The 22559-nt window shown below is 42.0% G+C and overlaps 1 protein-coding gene across 3 annotated transcripts in view; it reads left to right on the top strand.

Annotated features, from left to right (window-relative positions):
- The first annotated feature begins 294 nt into the window (after positions 1–294).
- The window catches only part of LOC132406316 (adhesion G protein-coupled receptor E1-like), a 110143-nt gene continuing 87878 nt past the window's right edge, over positions 295–22559 (top strand). For 2 of the 3 annotated variants that reach the window (XM_059991816.1, XM_059991818.1), the window contains exons 1-2: positions 295–407; positions 21540–21614. In XM_059991816.1, the coding sequence (XP_059847799.1) occupies positions 377–407; positions 21540–21614 (106 nt within the window). In that variant the 5' untranslated portion in view covers positions 295–376. The remainder of the gene's footprint in view (positions 408–21539; positions 21615–22559) is intronic. The other variant, XM_059991817.1, reaches the window with a different exon arrangement.

A 22559-nucleotide genomic window follows, 5' to 3' on the forward strand; every position in this document is an offset into this window, starting at 1 on the left:
TGTTTTATTCATTTTAATGCACTTCAATCACATATCTCATCAAACATCTATCATGCAATAAGCAGATTTGGAAAATAGGCATTGCCAACAAAGCATTTCCAGAATTCGGAGCATATGAGTAGAATCAGATGTTGTAGGATCTCAAGGCTATACTCCAGATTTGAATTCATACGTAGATTTAAAGTCAGTGGATTAATAGGTTGTGGAGCATGGGAGGCAGGCCAAAGCTGGGTTTCTCTCCTCCCCCATTTGGGTGTGTCTGTGACTTCATCTGTCGAAGTTTTGCTAAATGATCTCAGTAGTATGAAAAGGAAGAGAACAGTGCCTGAGTGAAATTACCACTGAACAGTTACAGTTCAACACTTTTGAGAACACCATGCAACTGGGATATAGCTACCTTATGCTTGGTATGTTAGGTGAAATTGATCTCAGAAGTATTACTCTGTAACAGTGTTTTACCATTTTTAGACATGTAACATTAGTACTTATTTTCTGTATGAATGATCAATGTTTGTGTTTGAACTTCCTCTCGCTGTCAGTCTCGTAAGTATAAAATTCCCATTGCCTCATCTGTTTAAGAAATCATTCCTTCCTTTCCTCTTAAAATATATTAGATAATTAGACTTCGACATGGCTCTGCAATCTTTGGTGTGAATGTTAATGTCCTTACTCTTTGCTTCTTTCAGGCTTTCTTTTCTCTCTTCATTCCTTCATGCTCCCTTTTATTTTTTTTATTATTGTTTTCATATTTTTTTTCTCTAGCACCTCATACCAAGATCTGCGTACTCCATTTTCCACAATTTTTATTTAACATGTGAATGTTTCCCCCAGCTGTCTGAACACTCCTGTGGTCTAAAAATAGCAACCTTTTCATATGTACAATAGTGTAAGTGACTGGAAGACAATGAATGCTGATCTGAGTAGTCTCCCTGAAGCCCACAGCTCTCAGGCAGCTGCTGTTCACAGTCCACCTTAAGCAGTTCTCCTTCTCATTTTGATTGTATCCTATTGTAAAGCATTCACAAAGTGGTCAATTTGAACTGTAAAATCTCATTTATGAATACAAGAAATTTTTAGACTGAATTGTAAGTTTAAAAAAGCTATTTGATCCTATTTTGTCATTGGAATTGGAACAAATTGAATTCACACGGCATGTATATTGTCTGGGCAATGTGTTAGTGTAAATGCTTAGAAATTATTTGTTAATTATCACTGAGTTGTCTCCTCTTGAGCATTGCATGCTGAATGGAGACCTGATGGAAGTTTATCATGTTATGAGAGGCATACATAGAACAAAGTCTTTTTCCTGGGTGTAGATGTCAAATACCAAGGGGCATAGTTTTATGATGATCGGGAAAACTTTAAAAGTGATTGCAGGTCAAGTTTTTTTTAAAAACCGTAGTGAGTACCTTGAAAGTGCTGCCAGGAGAGGTGGTGAACCAGAGGTGGTGATTGTAGTACATTTAGCCACACATGTGAACCAGAGAGATAATGATTATATGCAGACAGATGGGAGTAGATCGAATTTGTATAATGGCCAGTCAAAGGGATTTCTCTGTTCTGGCAGTAACAGCAGCACCTTCTATACCCAGAGGACAGTGAAACTATGAGTGAACCCTACATGTTTTGGTAGTTAATTGATGTAATGGCTCACTTCTGACTGCTCAGCACATCAGACCGCTTTTGTTGAGACTCTAGGATGATTCCTTGTGTGACTGAAGGAAACACATCTTAATCACGACTGATTATAGACCACCGGGAAATCTGTATGTTCTCTTGATAAAACTTCTCTGTGGTACTTTTACCCCAGGACCCCTTGTAAGTATTTGCATGCACATGTTCATAGGCTGAGGTATTGAGTGTACAAGTTTGGATGCCATGTTGCAGTTGTACAAAACATCGATTATTTTTCATTGGACTATTGTGGATCTTTCTGGATGCCACATTACAGAAGGATTGTGGTAGCAATAGGGAGAAAGCAGGAGAGATTCACCAGGATATTGTCTGGCTTAGTGGGCTAGAGTTACAAGGAGAGAGTGGACAGGCTGGCTTTACTCTCATTGAAGGTTGAGAGATGACTTTATACAGATTTATAAAGTTATAAGTGAATGAGAGGATAGATATAATCTTATTTACAGGGCTATAGAATCTCAAACAAAAGGAAATAGATTTAAGGTCGGGGAGAGGAATTTAAAGAATATTTAAGAGGTAAGTATTTTACACAGAAGATGCTGGTTACCTGAAACAATATGGTAGAAGCAGATGCAATTATGATCTTTAAGTGATGCTTGAACAGTCCTTGGATAGGAAAGGCTTGGAGGAGAATAGGCTAAATGCAATTAAGAGTAGATTTGGTAAAAATAGTTCAGCCTTCCCAACAATATCGACCCTACAGTTTAACTACACTAATTGCATTTGCTTGCATTTGACCTATTCTCCTCCAAGTCTTTCCCACCCAAGGACCGTCCAAGTGTGGTCTGGATAGATTGTTTTATGGCAAAGGGATGTGTGGTAAGTGAAAGGCTTTCAAAAGTCAAATATTGAAAGTATATTGAGACCTGTTTTAAGAAAAAGAAGGTGTATAGCAGATATAGGCACACAAGAACAAATTAGGTACTTGAGGACTGTAAGAAATACAGGATAACACTTCAGAAGGAATTTAGGAGGGGTTAAAGAGGCTGCTCGAGCAGACAGTGTGAAGGAGAACCCTGAGGGCTTCTACAGATATATTAATAGTAAAAGGAAATTGCAAGGGCCCTAGTAGAGATATTTAAAACATCTTTAGTGACAGGTAAGGTACCAGAGTATTGGAGGATTGATAATGTTGTTCCACTGTTTAAGAAAATCTCTAAAAGTAAACCAGGAAATTATAGGCTTGTGAGCTGGGCATCATTAGTAGGAAAGTTACTGGAAGATATTCTAGATATATGAGTATTTGGATAGACAGGGACTGATTAAGGATAGTCAATGTGTGTGTGGTAAGTCATGGCTAACCAATCTTATAAAGCTGATGAACACAAGGCAGTGGATGTTGTCTACATGGACTTTAGTAAGATCTTTGACAAGGTCAAGAAGTTCAATCGCTTGGCATTCTAGATGAAGTATGAAATTGGATTGGACATTAGCTTCATGCAAGAAGCTAGCAAGTAGTTGTGGGTGGCTGACTTGCTGACTGAAAGCTTGAGACTAGTGGGGTGCTTCAAGGATCAGTGCTGGATCCATTGTAGCTTGTCGACTGTAACAATGATTTGGATGATAATGTGGCAAACTGGATCAGCAAGTTTGCAGATGACACCAAGATTGGGCTGTTGTGTACAGCAAGCAACAAAGCTTGTGGCAGAATCTAAACCAGCTGGAAAAATTGGCTGATAAATGGCAGATAGAATTGAATGCAGACAAACGTGTGATATTAAATGTCGGACGGACCAGTCAGCATAGGTCTTACATGGTGAAGGGTTGGGCATTGAGGATTATGGTAGAACAGAGGGATCTGAGAACATAGTTCCATAATTCCTTAAAAGTGGTGCCATAGGTAGTTAGGGTCATAAAGAAACTTTTGATAGATTGGCCTTCATAAATTAATGTAGTAAGTACAAGTATGTAATGTTGAAGTTCTATAAATCATTGCCCAGACCTAATCTGGAATATTGTGTGCAGATTTACTAACCTACCTACAGGAAATGTGTAAATAAGATTGAAAGAGTGTACAGGAAATTTACAGAGATGCTGCTGGATCTCAAGGACCTGGGTTGTAGGGAAAGGTTTGATCCTAAAGAAGATAACGCCAGTGGACAAGGTGATCAAGGGCAGCATCCTTCAGACGATTCACAAACTACTTCTATCACTTCTTTTACATCTTCTTTTTCCGTTAAATGTGTTTCTGCTACTGTTGGAGCCTGAGATCAACACTTAGGTAGTGTGTTTTTGGGCCATTTGAGCAATCTGGCACTTCACTGTCTCTGGGGGTATTGTCGAGCAAAGCATGTGGTCTTGAGGCCAAGAAGCCTCACTTGATATTTTTGTTGCTGATTGTGCAATTTATGTGTTTCTTTTGTGCATGGGGGAGGTTTGATGTTTATTCCTTGAAAGAGTTCCATAATAATATAATAATGTCTTAAAGAATTTCAACATAACATCCCAACACTTTGGTTCATGGTTGTTTGTGGAGAAGATGAATCTCAGGGTCATATACTGTATTTTGATAATAAATGTACTTTGACTCTTAGAATCTTTATTCCCTAGAATATAATAGATTGAGGGAAGATTTGGTTGAGGTTAACTATGAGGTAAATGCAGACAGGCACGCATTGAGGTTGGTTGAGTCTTCAACTAGAGGTCATGGGTGCTCCGATACGCATCCGACTGCACCAGCTCCAGAGCTTAGACACTCCAACCATCCGGCATATGGATAACTGGTGTGGCCCCTTTAAAAGATTCAGGCCTGTCCTGATGATTAGTGACCATGTTTTGGCACCAGGATTTTAATATTTAGAAAGCATCTGAACTGAGGTTCAGTGCTCAACCGTCAGCTCTATTTTGGATTCTCATCTAGCATCTAGTTTAGAACCCTGTCCTCATCTCAGTCTCTATATTGTGTCTTAAATCTAGTCTCAGAACTCCAGCACTTGGGTCCTTACATCCTCGCCTTGGTCTCTGGTCACTATGGGTTAAGGATGAATGTGAAATGTTTAAGGGGAACATAAAGGGGTTCTCCTTCACTCAGAGCATGGTGAGAGTATGGAACAAGCAGCAAGCAAAGTTCTGTTTAGGGGGGTCAATTTTAACAGTTAAGAAAAATGTTGATAGGTACATGGATGAAAGCTGTTTGGAGGGCTATGATCAGGATGCATGTCAATGGGACTAGGCAGATTAATAGTTCAGTACAGACTAGGTGGGCTGAAGGGCCTGTTCCTCTGCTGTAGTGTTCTATGACTCCATGTTTAATATGCACTGCAGTGTTTTCCACTGGGACAAATGGTCACTTGAGTGAGGTAGAAACTGGAAATGGCCAGGCTGTACCTTCAGACAGTGCCATTTGACAGGGTCGCAGGGTTCAGGAGGAGAGGGGAAGTATGGCAGAAAAGAAAGTAGCAAAAAGTTGATTGACTTTCCTTTTCCCAACACAAACAGATGTGACTGATCTGAGTTTGTTTTTGGATCCAGAAATTTGACTGTGTGATTTCACTGCTATGTGAATATACTCCATAGAGCCAAGTTATTCCTTCCTCCTTACAAGTGCTCCCCACACTCTCTTTGAACCTGCATTAGTCAGAGTACTAGAGATTGCAAAATCTGATCTCCTGGGCAATTATCCCAGCAGCAGAACACATTTCACTTTGTGCTTGCAGTTCCGTTTCCACCACAGAGAGCCTTTTGCAAGCAGTTGCTGGCTGGCTGAGATACTTTGCTGAACTGAGAGGATTTGACCTCTGACACTATTTTTTATAACCACTTGGGACATTTCTTAGACAAACTGAATGTCAGCAGCCCACTTATGAAAACACTAGATACAAGATACACAAGAAATTCTACAGATACTAGATCCAGATATCAGCATTCTCTGGCAGGCACCTCCTACTTCCCTTTAACCCTCCCGTCAACAGCAACACCACTCCAGCTCTCCTCATTCACACTTACTCCTTCGACTGTCATTCCCTCCCACCCTAACTCATCACTGGGCCCCAGAACTTACATTTTCAGTTCCCTATTTACAACTTCCCACCTCTGCTTTTTGGTTCAGATTATGTGAAACTCTATTGCGTCAACCTACATGTCACTGACTTTCAGTGTGTTTTGACTCATAAAATACACAAATACACAAATCTATCTAATATACTGTTGCTAGTTATATCATTGTTCAGCGATTCCATCATGGCTCACTTATTCTCTCTCTTCCTTGAGAGAGTTCTCCTCCTGGCCCTATCCCCAACTGTGTCTCACTCTGTCCATCTTTCCACTCTCCTACTTCTGCATCACAACCCTGATGCTTTTGAGGTAACGTTTTGTTTCTATTGAAAGTTTGCCATTTAATCTGCTTCTGCTGTTCTTCCAAGCATTTCATTCCAAACTGAAACAGCTTCCCCATTAAAGAAATTCTCTTTATCTGTCCCAGTTATTATACTTCCATACCTACCAACCACAGCAAGGTGCCTCCCTCTATCCATTCTCTCAAAATGTTTGTGATTTTGAACAATTTCATTAAATCTTCCCATTATGAAATGCAGGTTTTTCATACAGGTCGATTCACAAAACAATTCCTTATCATTTGTACCAAACCTTTGTACACTAACCAAGACCTTGGATTTGATCATAAGAGCCAAAGCAAGTCATAGGTTGGTGACCATGTTGATGTAGAATAGCCTCCTGACTTGTGACATAAAATTGTGCTTAAGAGCTACCCTTATCCAGATGTTCAGTTACTGTCGAGAGTGTGGATCACAGCTATAAGATGGGTAGTCATTGCTTTCTCCGACAGGCTGCTAAGAGGCCATTTTAACACAATCACGTCTGTGTGGAGCAATCCTTGGTGGATGGAGTAAAGCACATTAGAAATGTTTTCAGAACAAATTCGTAAGCCAGTAATGTTAAAGGTAAAATCCACCATTCTTCTATTTTTAATCTCATTCCTGCTCATCCCGATGTAAAATTGAGAAGTTACTCACATCTCAATAATGTTAATCATATCTTATTGATGTAGTTCACTAGAGGAATAATATCAAAGTTAACCTGCATAACATGTATAATGGGAAAAATTAAAATTTTACGTCACTGGAATTCAGCTTCAATGTTCATGTTTAGAACGAATTTGTGATAAGATCTGGAGCCAAGTGACCCTGGTGAAACCCTGATTGAAGGCTCATGTTCTCAAGTTTAATCCCGCATCCCAATTATGTGCTGGTTGGTAAATTAACGGGCCACTGCAAATTAGTCCTAGTGTGTGGGTGAATGGTAGAAACTGAGGGAAGTTGATGGACTATAGGGAGGATTCAAGCAAAGGGAATAGTATAAGATTAGTATAAATGTGTAGTTGATGGTGCAGACTCTGGTATTTTGGAATGGCATCTGTCTCAGATTTATGTATAACTGTACTCGTAACACAATGGCTCAGTGCTCAGGCACTTAACATGCCGTAAGATTCTCAGGAAAGAAGCTGTGAAAGCACCAACACATGGAGTAGCTTCACATTCTGAAGCTCAGTTCATGTACTGTACTGCCCCTTGGTGGGCATTGCTGTGTCCAACAAAAACAGGTAGTCAGACTTTGAAAGAACATATTTGTAATTCTCACCTCATGGGTTCTCCTCTACCCTGTCAAGATTAGTCCACTAAACTATCCATTTCACTTCTTTTACATCTTTTATTTTAGATGTGTTTCTGGTAATATTAGAGTCTGCAATTTACAGGTTGTAGATCAATTGAGAGATCTCTGCTGTCTCCGAGAAAATTCCAGGAGGCAAGCAGTCTCAAAGTGAAAAAGCTTAGAGGTGGGGAGTGAACCTATCGACCCCATTACTTGCTGATTAAAGCTTCAAGAACATTGAGGCGAATGCATTGGCAAGCAAGTATTCAGCGTCAACTACCCATCGCTCGCTCGTTAATGCTGGATAAGTGCCTGTGTGTGACAGACTTCTTGCTCACTGCTCCCAAAGGAAAGTCTCTATGTTCCAGTGGTGTCTCTCTCTCTCTCCCTTGAAGCTGTTGAAGGATGGTGCCAAAGTTCTGCAATTTATGGTTGGACTGTGAACCAGAGTTCAAAATGGACTCTTTCAGTTATATGTTTTTTATTATAGACAATAGACAATAGGTGCAGAAGTAGACCATTCGGCCCCTCGAGTCTGCACCGCCATTCTGAGATCATGGCTGATCATTCACTATCAATACCCAGTCCCTGCCTTGTCCCCATATCCCTTGATTCCCCTAACCATCACATATCTATCTAGCTCCTTCTTGAAAGCATCCAGAGAATTGGCCTCCACCGTCTTCCGAGGCAGTGCATTCCACACCTCCACAACTCTCTGGGAGAAGAAGCTCTTCCTCAACTCTGTTTTAAATAACTGACCTCTTATTCTCAATCCATGCCCTCTGGTACTGGACTCTCCCAACATCTGGAACATATTTCCTGCCTCAATCCTATCAAATCCTTTAATTATCTTAAACGTTTCAATCAGATCCCCTCTCAATCTCCTCAACTCCAGCGTGTACAAGCCCAATCTCTCCAATCTCTCTGCGTAAGACAGCCCTGCCATCCCAGGAATCAACCTAGTGAATCTACGCTGCACTTCCTCAATTGCCAGAATGTCCTTCCTTAAACCTGGAGACCAAAACTGTACACAATATTCCAGGTGTGGTCTCACCAGGGCCCTGTACAAATACAAAAGGACATCCTTGCTCTTGTACTCAATTCCCCTTGTAATAAAGGCCAACATTCCATTTGCCCTCTTCACTGCCTGTTGCACTTGCTCATCCACCTTCATTGACTGATGAACTAGGACTCCTAGGTCTCTTTGCATTTCTCCCTTACCTAACTCTACACCGTTCAGACAATACTCTGCCCTCTTGTTCCTGCTTCCAAAGTGGATAACTTCACATTTATTCACATTGAATGATATCTGCCAAGTATCTGCCCACTCACTCAGCCTATCCAAGTCTCCCTGTATTCTCCTAATGTCCTCTTCACATGTCACACTGCCACCCAGTTTAGTATCGTCAGCAAACTTGCTGATATAGTTTTCAATGCCCTCATCTAAATCGTTGACATAAATCGTAAAGAGCTGTGGTCCCAATACAGAGCCCTGTGGTACCCCACTAGTCACCTCCAGCCAGTCCGAGAAACACCCATTCACTGCTACCCTTTGCTTTCTATCTGCCAACCAGTTTTCTATCCATGTTGAAACCCTGCTCCCTATGCCATGAGCTCTGATTTTACTCACCAATCTCCTATGTGGCACCTTATCGAATGCCTTCTGAAAATCTAGGTACACAACATCCACTGGCTTACCCTCGTCTGACATCCTTGTTACACCCTCAAAAAACTCCAACAGATTAGTCAAGCATGATTTGCCCTTGGTAAATCCATGCTGGCTCGGCCTAATCCTATTACTGCCATCAAGATATGCCACTATTTCGTCCTTAATACTGGACTCAAGCATCTTCCCCACGACTGACGTTAGGCTATCAGGGCGATAGTTCTCCATTTTCTCCTTCCCTCCCTTCTTGAAAAGTGGGATAACATTAGCCACTCTCCAATCTTCAGGAACTGATCCTGAATCTAAGGAACATTGGAAAATGATTACCAATGCATCCGCAATTTCCTGAGCCACCTCTTTTAAAACCCTCGGATGTAGACCATCTGGACCCGGGGATTTATTAGCCTTCAGTCTTACCAGTCTACTCATCACAGTTTCTTTCCTAATGTCAATCTGTCTCAATTCCTCTGATATCTTATGACCCTGGCCCATCCATACATCTGGGAGATTGCTTGTGTCCTCCCTGGTGAAGACAGATCTAAAGTACGCATTAAATTCTGTTGCCATTTCCCTGTTTCCCATAACAATTTCTCCCAATTCATTCTTCTGTGTTTTTACATGTACTGACTTGTTGCCGTTTGACATGATTTTTTTTGTGTGAGGTAGGTTTGGGGTTTGAGGTTTGATGTTCTTGCCATTTTCATGATTTATTTTCGGCATGGGGGGGCGGGTGATGTTCTTGTTGCTATTGTGCGATTTATATTCTTTTGCGGGGGTTGATGTTTTTCTTCAAATGACTTCCATAGTTTTCTTTGTTTCTTGGCTATTTGGAAAAGATGTTTCACAGAGTTGTGTACTGCATACATGCTTTGATAATAAATGAATTTTTGAATCGTTGTCATTAAACCCTTTGATTCCATTCCTCTATGTCTGTTCATAGCTCCAACACCTATAGACCATTTTATTCACTTCTTTGTTCAAATTCAACCCAACTACCACACATACACTTCACCCATAGGATCACCAAACCTGGTTCCCCATATGCTCTTGACCCTTTTCTATAATGGTTCTCATTGTTACCTTCCTTAATTATCAGGCACCAGCATCTACAGCCTTTGGGTACCCAGTTATCATCTGCCACCCTTCAGCTTCATCTTCACCCTCCCCACCCCTAACTTGGCTCCATCCACACTATTCTTTGCTTCCTTTCACATTTCCTGCTTCCACCATCACCCATCTGTCTCTGTCTCCAAACTTTACCCTGGTCTCTCCCATTCCTTTATCTGGGTCCTCAACTCTCCTTGGTCCACCAAAAACCACTGGCTCATGTCTCACCTCTCTCCATCTCTTTTTTGTACTGGCTATTACCCCTCTCAGACCTGATGCAGACTCCTAATTCAAAATGTTGACAGTTCCTTTCTGCTTGACACATTGAATTTTGCTTCAGATTCCAGGATCTACCTCTGTGTTTCTCTTGTTTCTCTCTGTTCTTTATCAAGTTCATGGCAGATCATCTTCATATTGTTCATGTGCTATGTTCTATATTAATTTTCAAGTGCCTGAATTGATCATTCCAAGTTCACTGTCATCTGTGTGAAGAAATTACTTTGCAGCTCACTTAGGTCACCCTCTTATTCTGATATTGTTGACCTAAAGCTCAAAGATTCCACAGCCAGGCAAACTATTTGCCTTCCTTCCAGCTTAACGAATCTACAAGGAAATTTCCATTTTCAATGAGGCTACCACTCATTCTGCAACTTTCTCAAGAAAATAATATACAGACCATTGTGGCCACTCCCCTCTATCACCACTTTGAATTCGCTTGGCAAGGAAATGATCTATAGATAAGCTGCAGTGAACAGATCTCTGGCATTAATTCTAGCTCTGTGGTTCAGAAGGGAAGGAAGAGAAGAGGATAGTGGTGCTGATAGGGAATTCAAAAGTTAGCTGATCTCAGATCCCACTCAACCCCAAGTCTTCTTGTCATATCCTTTGATGCCCTAACCGATCAGGAAGCGATCAACTTCTACATTAAATATACACACAGACTTGGCCTCCACCACAGTCTGTGGCAGAGCATTCCGCAGATTTACTACTCACTGGCTAAGAAAAATTTCTCCTTACCTCAGTTCTAAAGGCTTACCCCTCAATCTTGAGTCTGTGCCCTCTAGCTCTCAATACCACACCATAGGAAACATCTTCTCCATATCCACTCAATCTAGTCCTTTCAACATTCAGTCAGTTTCAATGAAGTGCCCCTCTAATTCTTTGAAATTCCAGTGAGTACAGGCCTAAAGCTGCCAAACGCTCCTCATATGTTAACCTCTTCATTCCTGAAATCATCTTTGTGTACCTCATCTGGACTCCCTCCAATGACAACACATCCTTTCTGAGATATGGGACCAAAAACTGTTAATAATACTTAGCCCTCTGTACTCCTCATACAATTCAAACTTCACTTCAACGTTGAACTTTTGCTCGTCTGTACCATGTGCACTGGCAGCTCATTGCACACTCTTGCCACCCTCTGTATGCAGAAGATTCCACTCATGTTCCCCTTAACCTTCTCACCTTTCACCCTCAAATTATGACCTCCAGTTGTAGTCCCACTGAACCTCAGTGGAAAAAGCAAAACACTCAAAATGTTGGAGGAACTCAGCAGGCCAGGCAACATCTATGGAAAAGAGTACAGTTGACATTTTGGGCCAAAACCTTTCAGCAGCACTGGAGAAACATAGAAAACCTACAGCACAATACAGGCCCTTCAGCCCCCAAAGTTATGCCAAACATGTCCCTACCTTAGAAATCACCAGGCTTACCTATAGCCCTCCTCTTTTCTAAGCTCCATGCTCCTATCCAAAAGTCTCTTAAAAAACTTTATCATATCCGCCTCCACCACCATTGTTGGCAGCCCTATCCATGCACTCACCACTCTCTGAGTAAAAAACCTACCCTTGACATCTCCTCTGTACCTACTCCCCAGCACCTTCAACATGTGTCCTCTTGTGGCAACCATTTCAGCCCTGGGAAAAAGTCTCTGACTATCCACACGATCAATGCCTCTCATCATCTTATACACCTCTATCAGGTCACCAGTCATCCTCCGTCACTCCAAGGAGAAAAGACTGAGTTCACTCAACCTATTCTCATTAGGAATGCTCCCTAATCCAGGCAACATCCTTGTAAATCTCCTCTGCACCCTTTCTAATGCTTCCACATCCTTCCTGTAGTGAGGTGACCAAAACTGAGCACAGTACTCCAAGTGGGGTCTGACCTGGGTCCTATATAGCTGCAGCATTACCTCTCGGCTCCTAAATTCAATTCCACGATTGATGAAGGCCAATACACCATATGCTTTCTTAACTGCAGAGTCAACCTGCGCAGCTGCTTTGAGCATTTTATGGACTCGGACCCCAAGATCCCGCTGATCCTCCACACTGTCTTACCATTAATACTATATTCTGCAGTCATATTTGAAGTCCCAAAATGAACCACTTCACACTTACCTGAGCTGAACTCCATCTGCCACTTCTCAGCCCAGTTTTTCATCCTATCAATCTGCCTCTCTAACCTCTGACAGCCCTCCACACTATCCACAACACCTCCAACCTTTGTGTCATCAACAAACTTACTAACCCATCACTCCAATTCCTCATCCAGGTTATTTGTAAAAATCACGAAAAGTATGGGTCCCAGAACATATCCCTGAAGTACTCTACTGGTGACCGACCTCCATGCAGAATATGACCCGTCTACAACCACTCTTTTCCCTCTGTGGGCAAGCCAGTTCTGGATCCACAAAGCAATGTCCCCTTGGATCCGATGCATCCTTACTTTCTCAATATGCCTTGCTTGGGGTACCTTATCAAATGCCTTGCTAAAATCCATATACACTACATCTACTGCTCTTCTTTCATCAATGTGTTCAGTCACATCCTCAGAAATTTCAATCAGGCTCATTAAGCACAACCTGCTCTTGACAAAGCCATGCTGACTATTCCTAATCATATTATACCTCCCCAAATGTTCATAATGTTCATAAATACTGCTTCTCAGGATCTTCTCCATCAACATACCAACCATTGAGTAAAGACCCATTGGTCTATAATTTCCTGGGCTATCTCTTCTCCCTTTCTTGAGTAAAGGAACAACATCTGCAACCCTCCAATCCTCCAGAACCTCTCCCGTCCCCATTGAATATTCAAAGATCATCGCCAGAGGCTCAGCAATCTCCGCCCTCACCTCCCAGAGTAGCCTGGGGTACATCCCATCCGGTCCCGGCGACTTATCCAACTTGATGCTTTCCAAAAGCTCCAGCACATCTTCTTTCTTAATATCAACATGCTCAACTTTTCAGTCTGTTGTAAATCATCACTACAATCACCAAGATCTAATTCCTTAGCGAATACTGAAGCAACATATTAAGTATCTCTGCTATTTCCTCCGGTTCCATACCAACTTTCCCACTGTCACACCTGATAGGTCCTATTCTTTCACATCTTATCCTCTTGCTCTTCACATATGTGCAGAATGCCTTGGGGTTTTCCTTAATCTTGCTTGCCAAGGCCTTTTCACGGCCCCTTCTGGCGCTCCTAATTTCCTTCTTAAGCTCCTTCCTATTAACCTTATAATATTCTAGATCTCTAACATTACCTAGCTCTCTGAATCTTTTGTAAGCTTTTCTTTTCTTCTTGACTATATTTATTACAGCCTTTGTACATCATAGTTCATGTACTCTACCATAACTTTCCTGTCTCATTGGAACGTACCTATGCAGAACTCCACACAAGTATCCCATGAATATTTGCCACATTTCTTCCTTATTTTTCCCTGAGAACATTTGTTTCCAATTCATACTTCAAATTTTCTGCCTGATAGCCTCATAATTCCCCTCACTCCAATTAAATGCTTTTCTAACTTGTCTGTTCCTATCTCACTGCAATGCTATTGTGAAAGAGATAGAATTATGATCACTATCTCCAAAATGCTCTCCCACTGAGAGATCTGACATCTGACCAGGTGAATTTCCCAATACCAAATCAAGTACAGCCTTTCCTCTTGTAGGCTTATCTACATATTGTGTCAAGAAACCTTCCTGAACACATCTAACAAACTCCTCCCCATCTAAACACCTTGCTCTAGGGAGATGCCAATCGATATTTGGGAAACTGAGATCTCCCATCATGACAACTCTGTTATTATTACACATTTCCAGGATCTGTTTCCCTATCTGCTCCTTGATATCCCTGTTACTATTGGGGGACCGCTAAAAAAGTTATTGACCCTTTCCTGTTCCTACCCTCCACCCACAGAGATTCCGTAGACAATCCATCCATGGTGTCCACCTTTTCTGCAGCCGTGACACTATCTCTGAACAACAGTGCCACACCCCCACCTCTTTGCCTCCCTCCTTGTCCTTTCTGAAACATCTAAAACCCAGCACTTGAAGTAACCATTCCTGTCCCTGAGCCATCCAAGTCTCTGTAATGGCCACCACATCATAGCTCCAAGTACACTCCTTGTGTTAAAATAGATGCATCTCAAACCTTTGGTCTGAGCGCATCCCTTCTCTATCACCTGCCTATCCTCCCTCTCGCACTGTCTACAAGCTTACTCTATTTATGAACTAACCTCCTCTTCCCCAGTCTCTTCAGTTCGGTTCCCATACCCCAACAATTCTAGTTTAAACTCTCCCCAGTAGCCTTAGCAAACCTTCCCACAAGGATATTGGTCCCCCGGGATTCAAGTACAACCTGTCCTTTTTGTACAGGTCACACCTGCCCCAAAAGAGGTCCCAATGATCTAGAAATATGAATCCCTGCTCCCTGCTCCAATCCTTCAGCCCCATATTTATCCTCCACCTCATTCTATTCTTATTCTCACCATCGCGTGGCACAGTCAGTAATCCCAAGATTGCTACCTTTGCCATCCTGCTTCTCAACTTCCTTCCTAACTCCCTGTACTCTTTTTTCAGGACCTATTCCCTTTTCCTACCTATGTCATTGGTACCAATATGTACCACGACCTCTGGCTGTACTCCCTCCCACTGCAGGATATCTTGGCAGTGATATGAAACATCCTGGATCCTGGCACCTGGGAGGCACATTACCATCCGAGTTTCTTTCCTGCATCCACAGAATTGTCCGTCTGACCCCCTGACTATAGAGTCCCTTATCACTACTGTCTTCTTCTTCCTTTCCCTACCCTTCTGAGCCACAAGGCCAGATCCTGTGCAAGAGGCACAGCCACAAAAAGCTAAGGTGTAGATTTTAAAAGGTGTGGAAAGGAAAGAGAGAAACACAAGCTGAAGGAGATGGGATGAAAGAGCTGGGGAGGTGATTAGTGAAAGAGATACAGGGCCGGAGAAGGGGGTGTCTGATAAAAGAGGAAAGAAGGCCATGGAAGAAATAAAAGGGGGGGGGGGAAGGAGCTCCAGGGAGCGGTGATGTGTGGGCAAGGAGATAAGGTAAGAGAGGAAAAAGGGTTGAAGAATAACAAAAGAGGAGAGGGAAGGCATTACCAGAAGTTCGAGAAATCGATGTTCATGCTATCAGATTGGAGGTTACCCATACAGAATATAAAAGTTTGTTCCTTCAACTTAAGTGGAGCCTCATCATGACAAAGGAGAAGGCCATGGATAGACATAGCGGAATGGGAATGGGGAGTGGTATTACAATGGACGGCCACTCTGAGATCCCGCTTTGTCTGGTGGACAGAGCGTAGGTGTTCGGCGAAACATCTCCCAATCTACGTTGGGTCTCAATGATTTATAGGAGGCCACCCTGGGAGCACCAAACACAGTAAATGACCCCAAAGGACTCAAAGGTGAAGTGTCATCTCACCTAGAAGGACTGTTTAGGGCCCTGAATGGTAGTGAGTGAGGAGGTGTAGGGATAGGTGTAGCACTTGTTCCACTTGCAAGGATAAGTGACAGAAGGGAGATCAGTGGGGAGGCACAAATGGACAAGGGAGTCATTTCAGGATTGATCACTGTGGAAAATAGAAAGTGGGGTGGAGGGAAGGATGGGCTTGGTGGTGTGATCCCGTTAGAGATTGCGGAAATTGCGGAGAATTATGTGCTAGACACAGAGGCTGTTGGGGTAGTCAGTAAGGACAAAATGACACTTTTTTGTAGGTTGGCAGGAGGATGAGGTGAGAGCAGGTGCGCATGAAATGGAAGAGATACAGTTGAGAGCAGTATTGATGGTGGAGAAAGGGAAGCCCTTTTCTTTGAAGAAGGTGGACGTCTTTTTCATTCTGGAGGGCATGACTTAAGTATTGAAGGGTGCCCATTCAGAACAGAGATGCAAAAAATTTTTTTTAGCCAGATAGTGGTGAATCTGTAGAATTTGTTGCCACGGGCGGCAGTGGAGGCCAAGTCATTGGGTGTATTTAAGGCAGAGATTGATAGGTATCTGAGTAGCCAGGGCATCAAAGGTTATGGTGAGAAGGCAGGGGTGTGGGGCTTAATGGGAGAATGGATCAGCTCATGATAAAATGGCGGAGCAGACTTGATGGGCTGAATGGCTGACTTCTGCTCCTTTGTCTTATGGTCTTATGGAAAAGCTTCATCCTCAGAGCAGATGCAGCAGAGACTGAGGAATTCAGAGAAGGGATGGGAGACAGTATACTCCAGGTAGCTGTGAGAGTCCATGTGTTGGTAATACAAGTAACAGGGTGGGAGGAGTCAGCTGTACTCTTTTCCATAGATGCTGCCTGGCCTTCTGAGTTGCTCCAGTATTTTGTGTGTGTTGTTTGGATTACCAGCATCTGCAGACTTTCTCTTGTTTGTAAGGAACTTGGTAGCTTAGTCAGCATTTATGGGAAAGTTGACATTTTGGGCCAAGACCCCTCTGCAGGACTGAGAGGGAAGGGGTGAGATGCTTGAATTAGGTGGGGGGGGTGTTGGAAAAGTGGATTGCTAGAATGTGATAGGTGAATCCAGCTGGTGGGAAAGTCCAAAGGCTAAAGAGATAGGAGTGGTGAGCAGACATTAGGAGAAAGGGAAGTGGGAGGGAATCCAGGGGAAAGTAAGAGGCAGTTGAGAAGAAGTAAACAGTCAGAGTGGGGAATAGAAAGTGGGGGGAGAGAATTTTTGTTAACCAGGAGAAATCGATATTCATACCATCAAGTTGGAGGGTACCCAAGTCAAGTCAAGTCAAGTTACTTTTTATTGTCATTTTGACCATAACTGCTTTTACAGTACACAGTAAGAACAAGACGTTTTTCAGGATCATGGTGCTACATGAAACAATACAAAAACTACACTGAACTACGTTAAACAACTCAAAAACTACACTAGACTACAGACCTACCCAGGACTGCATGAAGTGCATAAGATAGTGCAGGCATTGCAATAAATAATAAACAAGACAATAGGCACAGTAGAGAGCAGTAAGTTAGTGTCAGTCCAGACTCTGGGTATTGAGGAGTCTGATGGCTAGGGGGAAGAAACTGTTACATTGTCTGGTCGTGAGAGCCCGAATGCTTCAGTACCTTTTCCCAGATGGCAGGAGGGAAAAGAGTTTGTATGAGGGTTGTGTGGGGTCCTTCATAATGCTGTTTGCTTTGCAGGTGTAGTGTGTGGTGTCAATGTCTATAATAGCAGGAAGAGAGACCCCGATGATCTTCTCAGCTGACCTCACTATCCGCTGCAGGGTCTTGCAATCTAAGAGTGCAATTTCCGAACCAGGCAGTGATGCAGCTGCTCAGGATGTTCTCAATCTGTAGAAAGTGTTGAGGATTGGGGTTGGAGATGGACTTTCCTCAGTCTTCGCAGAAAGTAGAGACATTGCTGGGCTTTCTTTGCTATGGAGCTGGAGTCCTGCTTCTGATGTATACTGCAGAGGTATTTGACAAACAGGTTCCTCTAATTTCCAAAGGGTCTCACCAACATAAAGGAAGCTGTACTGGAAGCACCGGACACCATAAACGACCCCAGTAGGTTCACGGATGAACTGTTACCTCACCTGGATGGTCTGTTTGGGGTCCTGAATTGAGGTGAGGGAAGAGGCTTATGGGCAGGGTTAGCACTTAGGCCGCTTGCACGGATGTGCCTGGAAAGAGATTAGTGGTGAGAAACGAATGGGCAAGAGAATCGCAGAGGGAACAATCCCTGTGGAGAGTGGGAGGTAAAGATATATTTAGTGGTGGGGTCCCTTTGGAGATGATGGAAATTGCAAAAGAGAATGTGTTGGATGTGGAGGCTGATGGAGCAGTAGCTAAGGAAAAGGGGGGTCTCTATCATCTTTACAACACCAGAAAGATGTAATGAACACAGATGTATGGAAAATGGAGAAGATGCAAGTGAGGGCAGCATCAATAGAAAAGGGAGTGAAACCCCATTTTTTAAAGAAGGACGTCTCAGATGTCCTGGAATGGAAAGGCGCATCCTGGGAACAGATGAAGCAGAAACGAAGAAACTGAGATGGGAATAGTATTTTTACAAGAGAAAAATTATAGTCAAGACAACCATGGGAGTCAGTAAGTTTATAAAAGATGTCAGTTGATATTTTGATTCCAGAGATGGAGACAGTGAGATCAAGAAACGGGAGGGAGGTGCCAGAGATGGCCCAAGTGAATTGTAGGGCAGGATGAAAATTAGGGGTAAAATTGATGAAATTGGCGAGCACAGCCTAGGTGCACAAAACAGTGCCAATGCAATTGTCAATATAGAGGAGAAAGTGTTATGGGGCATGACCGGGGAAGGCTTTGAACATAGACTGTTCTACATAGCTGAAGTTCAACACTTCACACTTGTCTGAAGTCAATTCCACCTGCCATTTTTCAGCCTGTTTTGCCAGCTGATCGAAATCTCACTACAAGCTCTGATAATCTTCCTCACGGTCCACTACACCCTCAGTCCTGGTGTTGTCCACAAATTTGCTGATCCAGTTAACCACCTTATCATCCAGATCATTGATGATAAACAAACATAGATGAGAAACAAACAAAGGAGCCAGCACCAGTCCCTGCAGCACTAGTCATAGGCCTCCAGTCAGAGAGGCAATTACTGTATGTACTATCATTCTCTGGCTTCTCCCACAAAGCCAATGTCTAATCTAATTTAATACACTTGAATGTATATTTTTCTACTACTTACCAATCAATTGTATGTCACTGGGTAGTCATTATCTATTTTTCATCATGATTTGTCCCTGAATTTAAGAGACATCTAAGAGTTGTCCGCATAACAGAGGATTTGGAGTCACAAGGGGCCAATCCAGGGAAGAGGGACAAATTTCTGAAGAACGTCAGTGAAGTGGTTAAGTCTTAACCATTATGGTTAAGTAGCCTCATGACCATCTTTTCTAGAATTCATGTTTTTTTCAACTCCACTTATTATGATATGATTTGTGTCCATACTCAAGATTATTCTTTCAGTGATTTAACCACCACTCTACATGGAGACACAGGGACTACAGAAACAAGAATATGGAGCAACACAGAAAACACTGGAGGAATTTTGTGGGTTATGCAGCATCTGTGGAGAAAAATGGGCAATCAACATTTTGGTTTGAAACCTTTCAATCTGTACTCAGATGAAGGGTCACAAACCAAAATGTTGACTGCCCATTCCTCAGTGTATATAAAGCTCTTCATAAAACTTTAGTTAGGCCACATCTGGAATATTGCATAGAGTTCTGGCCAGCCTATTTTAGGAAGGATGTCAAGGCTTTAGGAAGGGTGCAGAGGTTGCGGGAAGATCACATAGAAGTCCTTAAGATTACAGAAGGCATAGATAGAGTTGACAGATGGTATCTTTTTGTCAGGGTTGAAATGTCTAAGACCAGAGGGCATGCATTTAAGGTGAGTGGCAGTAATTTCAAAGGAGATGTAAGGGCTAATTTTTTTACACAGAGAGTAGTGTTGAGAATGCACTGTGTGGGGAAGTGGTAGAGGCAGATATGTTAAAGTCTTTTAAGAGAAATTTAGATCGGCACATGAATGTGAAGAAAATGGAATGATATGGACATTGTGCAAGCAGAAGAGATTAGTTTGGTTGGCCTTTGATTACTACTTTAATTGGTTTGGTCCAACAATGGGCTGAAGGACCTGTGCTATACTGTCTATGTTCTGTGCACATTATTCGGCTGTTTGGATAAGTTTTTTGTGTACAACATCGACCTTACAAACTCAACAGGCACTTTGAGATATCCAGTGATAGATTAAAGAAACAAAAATTGGCTCTATTTTAATGTATTTGCCATTGTTTCAGGCTATTTCAGTAGCCTTGTATACTTCTACCCTTGAAACTGCATGTTATTCCAAACCTCTCCTTTGCTCACTTAGGCAAGGAAACCTTATTGCCATAGACATCTAAACAATTTTATATTGTAAATATTTCTGGATTTAGGCAATTGATAGCAATGCTGGAATATATAACTACAACTAAATATTCTTGAAAAGCTGTTAGTGAATTGGTTCAGTTATTTCTCTCTTTGAAATTTTGTCATTGATACAGTTAGTAGAATTTCAAAGAGGTTAAACTATTGCTGAATGACTATGGCTATATGTCCCATTCAAGGTTAAATGTGATGTTCTGGGGAATATTATGGTTGTGATCTTATTCAGCCTAGCTGGTTTATGCCACCAATTGGCCTGTGGTTAGCCCATATCATTGTAAACCTTTCTTGTCCATATACCATATGTTGTTAACTGTTAACTGTTGTTAAACAGATGTTAAAGTACCTGTCTCAACCACTTCCTTTGGCAGTTCATTTCACACATGGACTCTGTGAGAAAGTTGCCCCTTAAGTTCTTAAATATCTCTTCTCACCCCCCCAACCCTATGTCACCTGAACGTGATTCCACAGTTCTGTGAAAAAATAACTTATATACATTCATCTTATCTATGACTTTCATGATTTTCTGCACCTCGGTAATGAGACGCCTCATTTTCTCACTTCCCCAAGAATAAAATTCCATCTTGCTCAATCTCTTTCCATAATTCAGTCCCTTGAGTCCCAGCAACATGCTGGTAAACCTTCATAAAGATGCTGGCATGCCACATACCTGATGAACCCATTACAATTAATTCCCAAGGAATCAAGCATCAAACAGCTCTAAGTAATTTTATTGATCACATCTTTGAAAAGTAACAGAGTTTTTCTCTAAATTTAGTCAATTGTAAAGCATTAACCATGTTTACTTTCCTTCTTTGTAGTTCCGTAGGAGTGGAATGAAGTAGAAACATAGAAAACCTACAGCACAATACAGGCCCTTCAGCCCACAAAGTTCTGCCGAACATGTCCCTACCTTAAAAATTACTAGGCTTACCTGTAGCCCTCTATTTTTCTAAGCTCCATGTACTTATCCAAAAGTCTCTTAAAAGACCCTATTATATCCACCTCCACCACTGTTGCCGGCAGCCCACTCCATGCACTCACCACCCTCTGAGAAAAAAACTTACCCCGACATCTCCTCAGCACCTTAAACCTATGTCGTCTTGTGGCAACCATCTCAGCCCTGAGAAAAAGCCTCTGACTATCCACACGATTAACGCCTCTCATCATCATCTTATACACCTATGTATGAAATGGACTCTTACCAAGTTTTTTCTGGTTTCTTTTAGTGATTTACTTCAGTCAAGCTGTACCCCCACCGTGTCCGAATGGATACAATTATCAGAGCATTAGTGGCTGTGTTGGTGAGTTAGAGAACAACATTTTCACTCAAAGAATCTCCTTAATCTTCATTCTCCCTGCAGCTGTCAGCCAAAGCTCAGAAAAAGAAATAAACAACTTATTTTCCTGGGCTATTCACAACTAAAGAATCTCCTGATTCTAAAATGAATGGGAGACTGTGGTGTCCAAACACATATATTTATACAGTGATTTTTGGGACAAATATCACAGAAACACTGAAGCAGGAATGTAAGTCAGTTCTGCCATTCAATATGATCATGACCTATCATTCACTTTCAGTGCCTCATTCTGCTTCCTCTCCTCTTGATCCCCACAGCCCTAAAAAAAAATCTAACATCTGGAATATATTTCATGTTAAGGTTTCAACTTTTTTCTGCAGCAGGACATTTCACAGATTCAGCATTCTCTCAGAGCAGAAATCTCTCTTCCTTCCTGTCTTAAATAAATAAATTCTTATACTATGACTCCTGTTCCTAGACTCCTTAACCATCAGGAACGTTCATACTGCACCTTATTTTCCAGTCCTGTTAGCATTCTCATTCTTCTAAACTCTGGTGAATGTATCACTAATTGATACAATTCTCCAGGCATCAATCCTGTCATCTTACGAACCTGTCCAGTGGACCTTTGGTGGATTATTTTCATAGTTAGAACATCATTCCTCAGATAAGGAGACCAGATGTGTACACAATACACCAGGTGCAGGCTCATCACGGTTCTGCACATCTCTACTTTTAATACTCGAATTCCCTGTAACAAAGGTGAACAAACCATTTTTTGACCTATCACCTGCTGCATCTGCATGAAGACATCCAGGTCCTGTTGTAACTGTTCTTTTACACCATTCAGATGATCTGCCTTCCTGATATATTGTCTCCAAAGTGGATAACTTCAAATTATTCATGTTGTATCTAGGCACTCCCTCTACCCATTAATGAACCTTGAGT

The sequence above is a fragment of the Hypanus sabinus genome, chromosome 16, assembly GCF_030144855.1.
Source record: "Hypanus sabinus isolate sHypSab1 chromosome 16, sHypSab1.hap1, whole genome shotgun sequence".
Taxonomy (NCBI): Eukaryota; Metazoa; Chordata; class Chondrichthyes; order Myliobatiformes; family Dasyatidae; genus Hypanus; species Hypanus sabinus.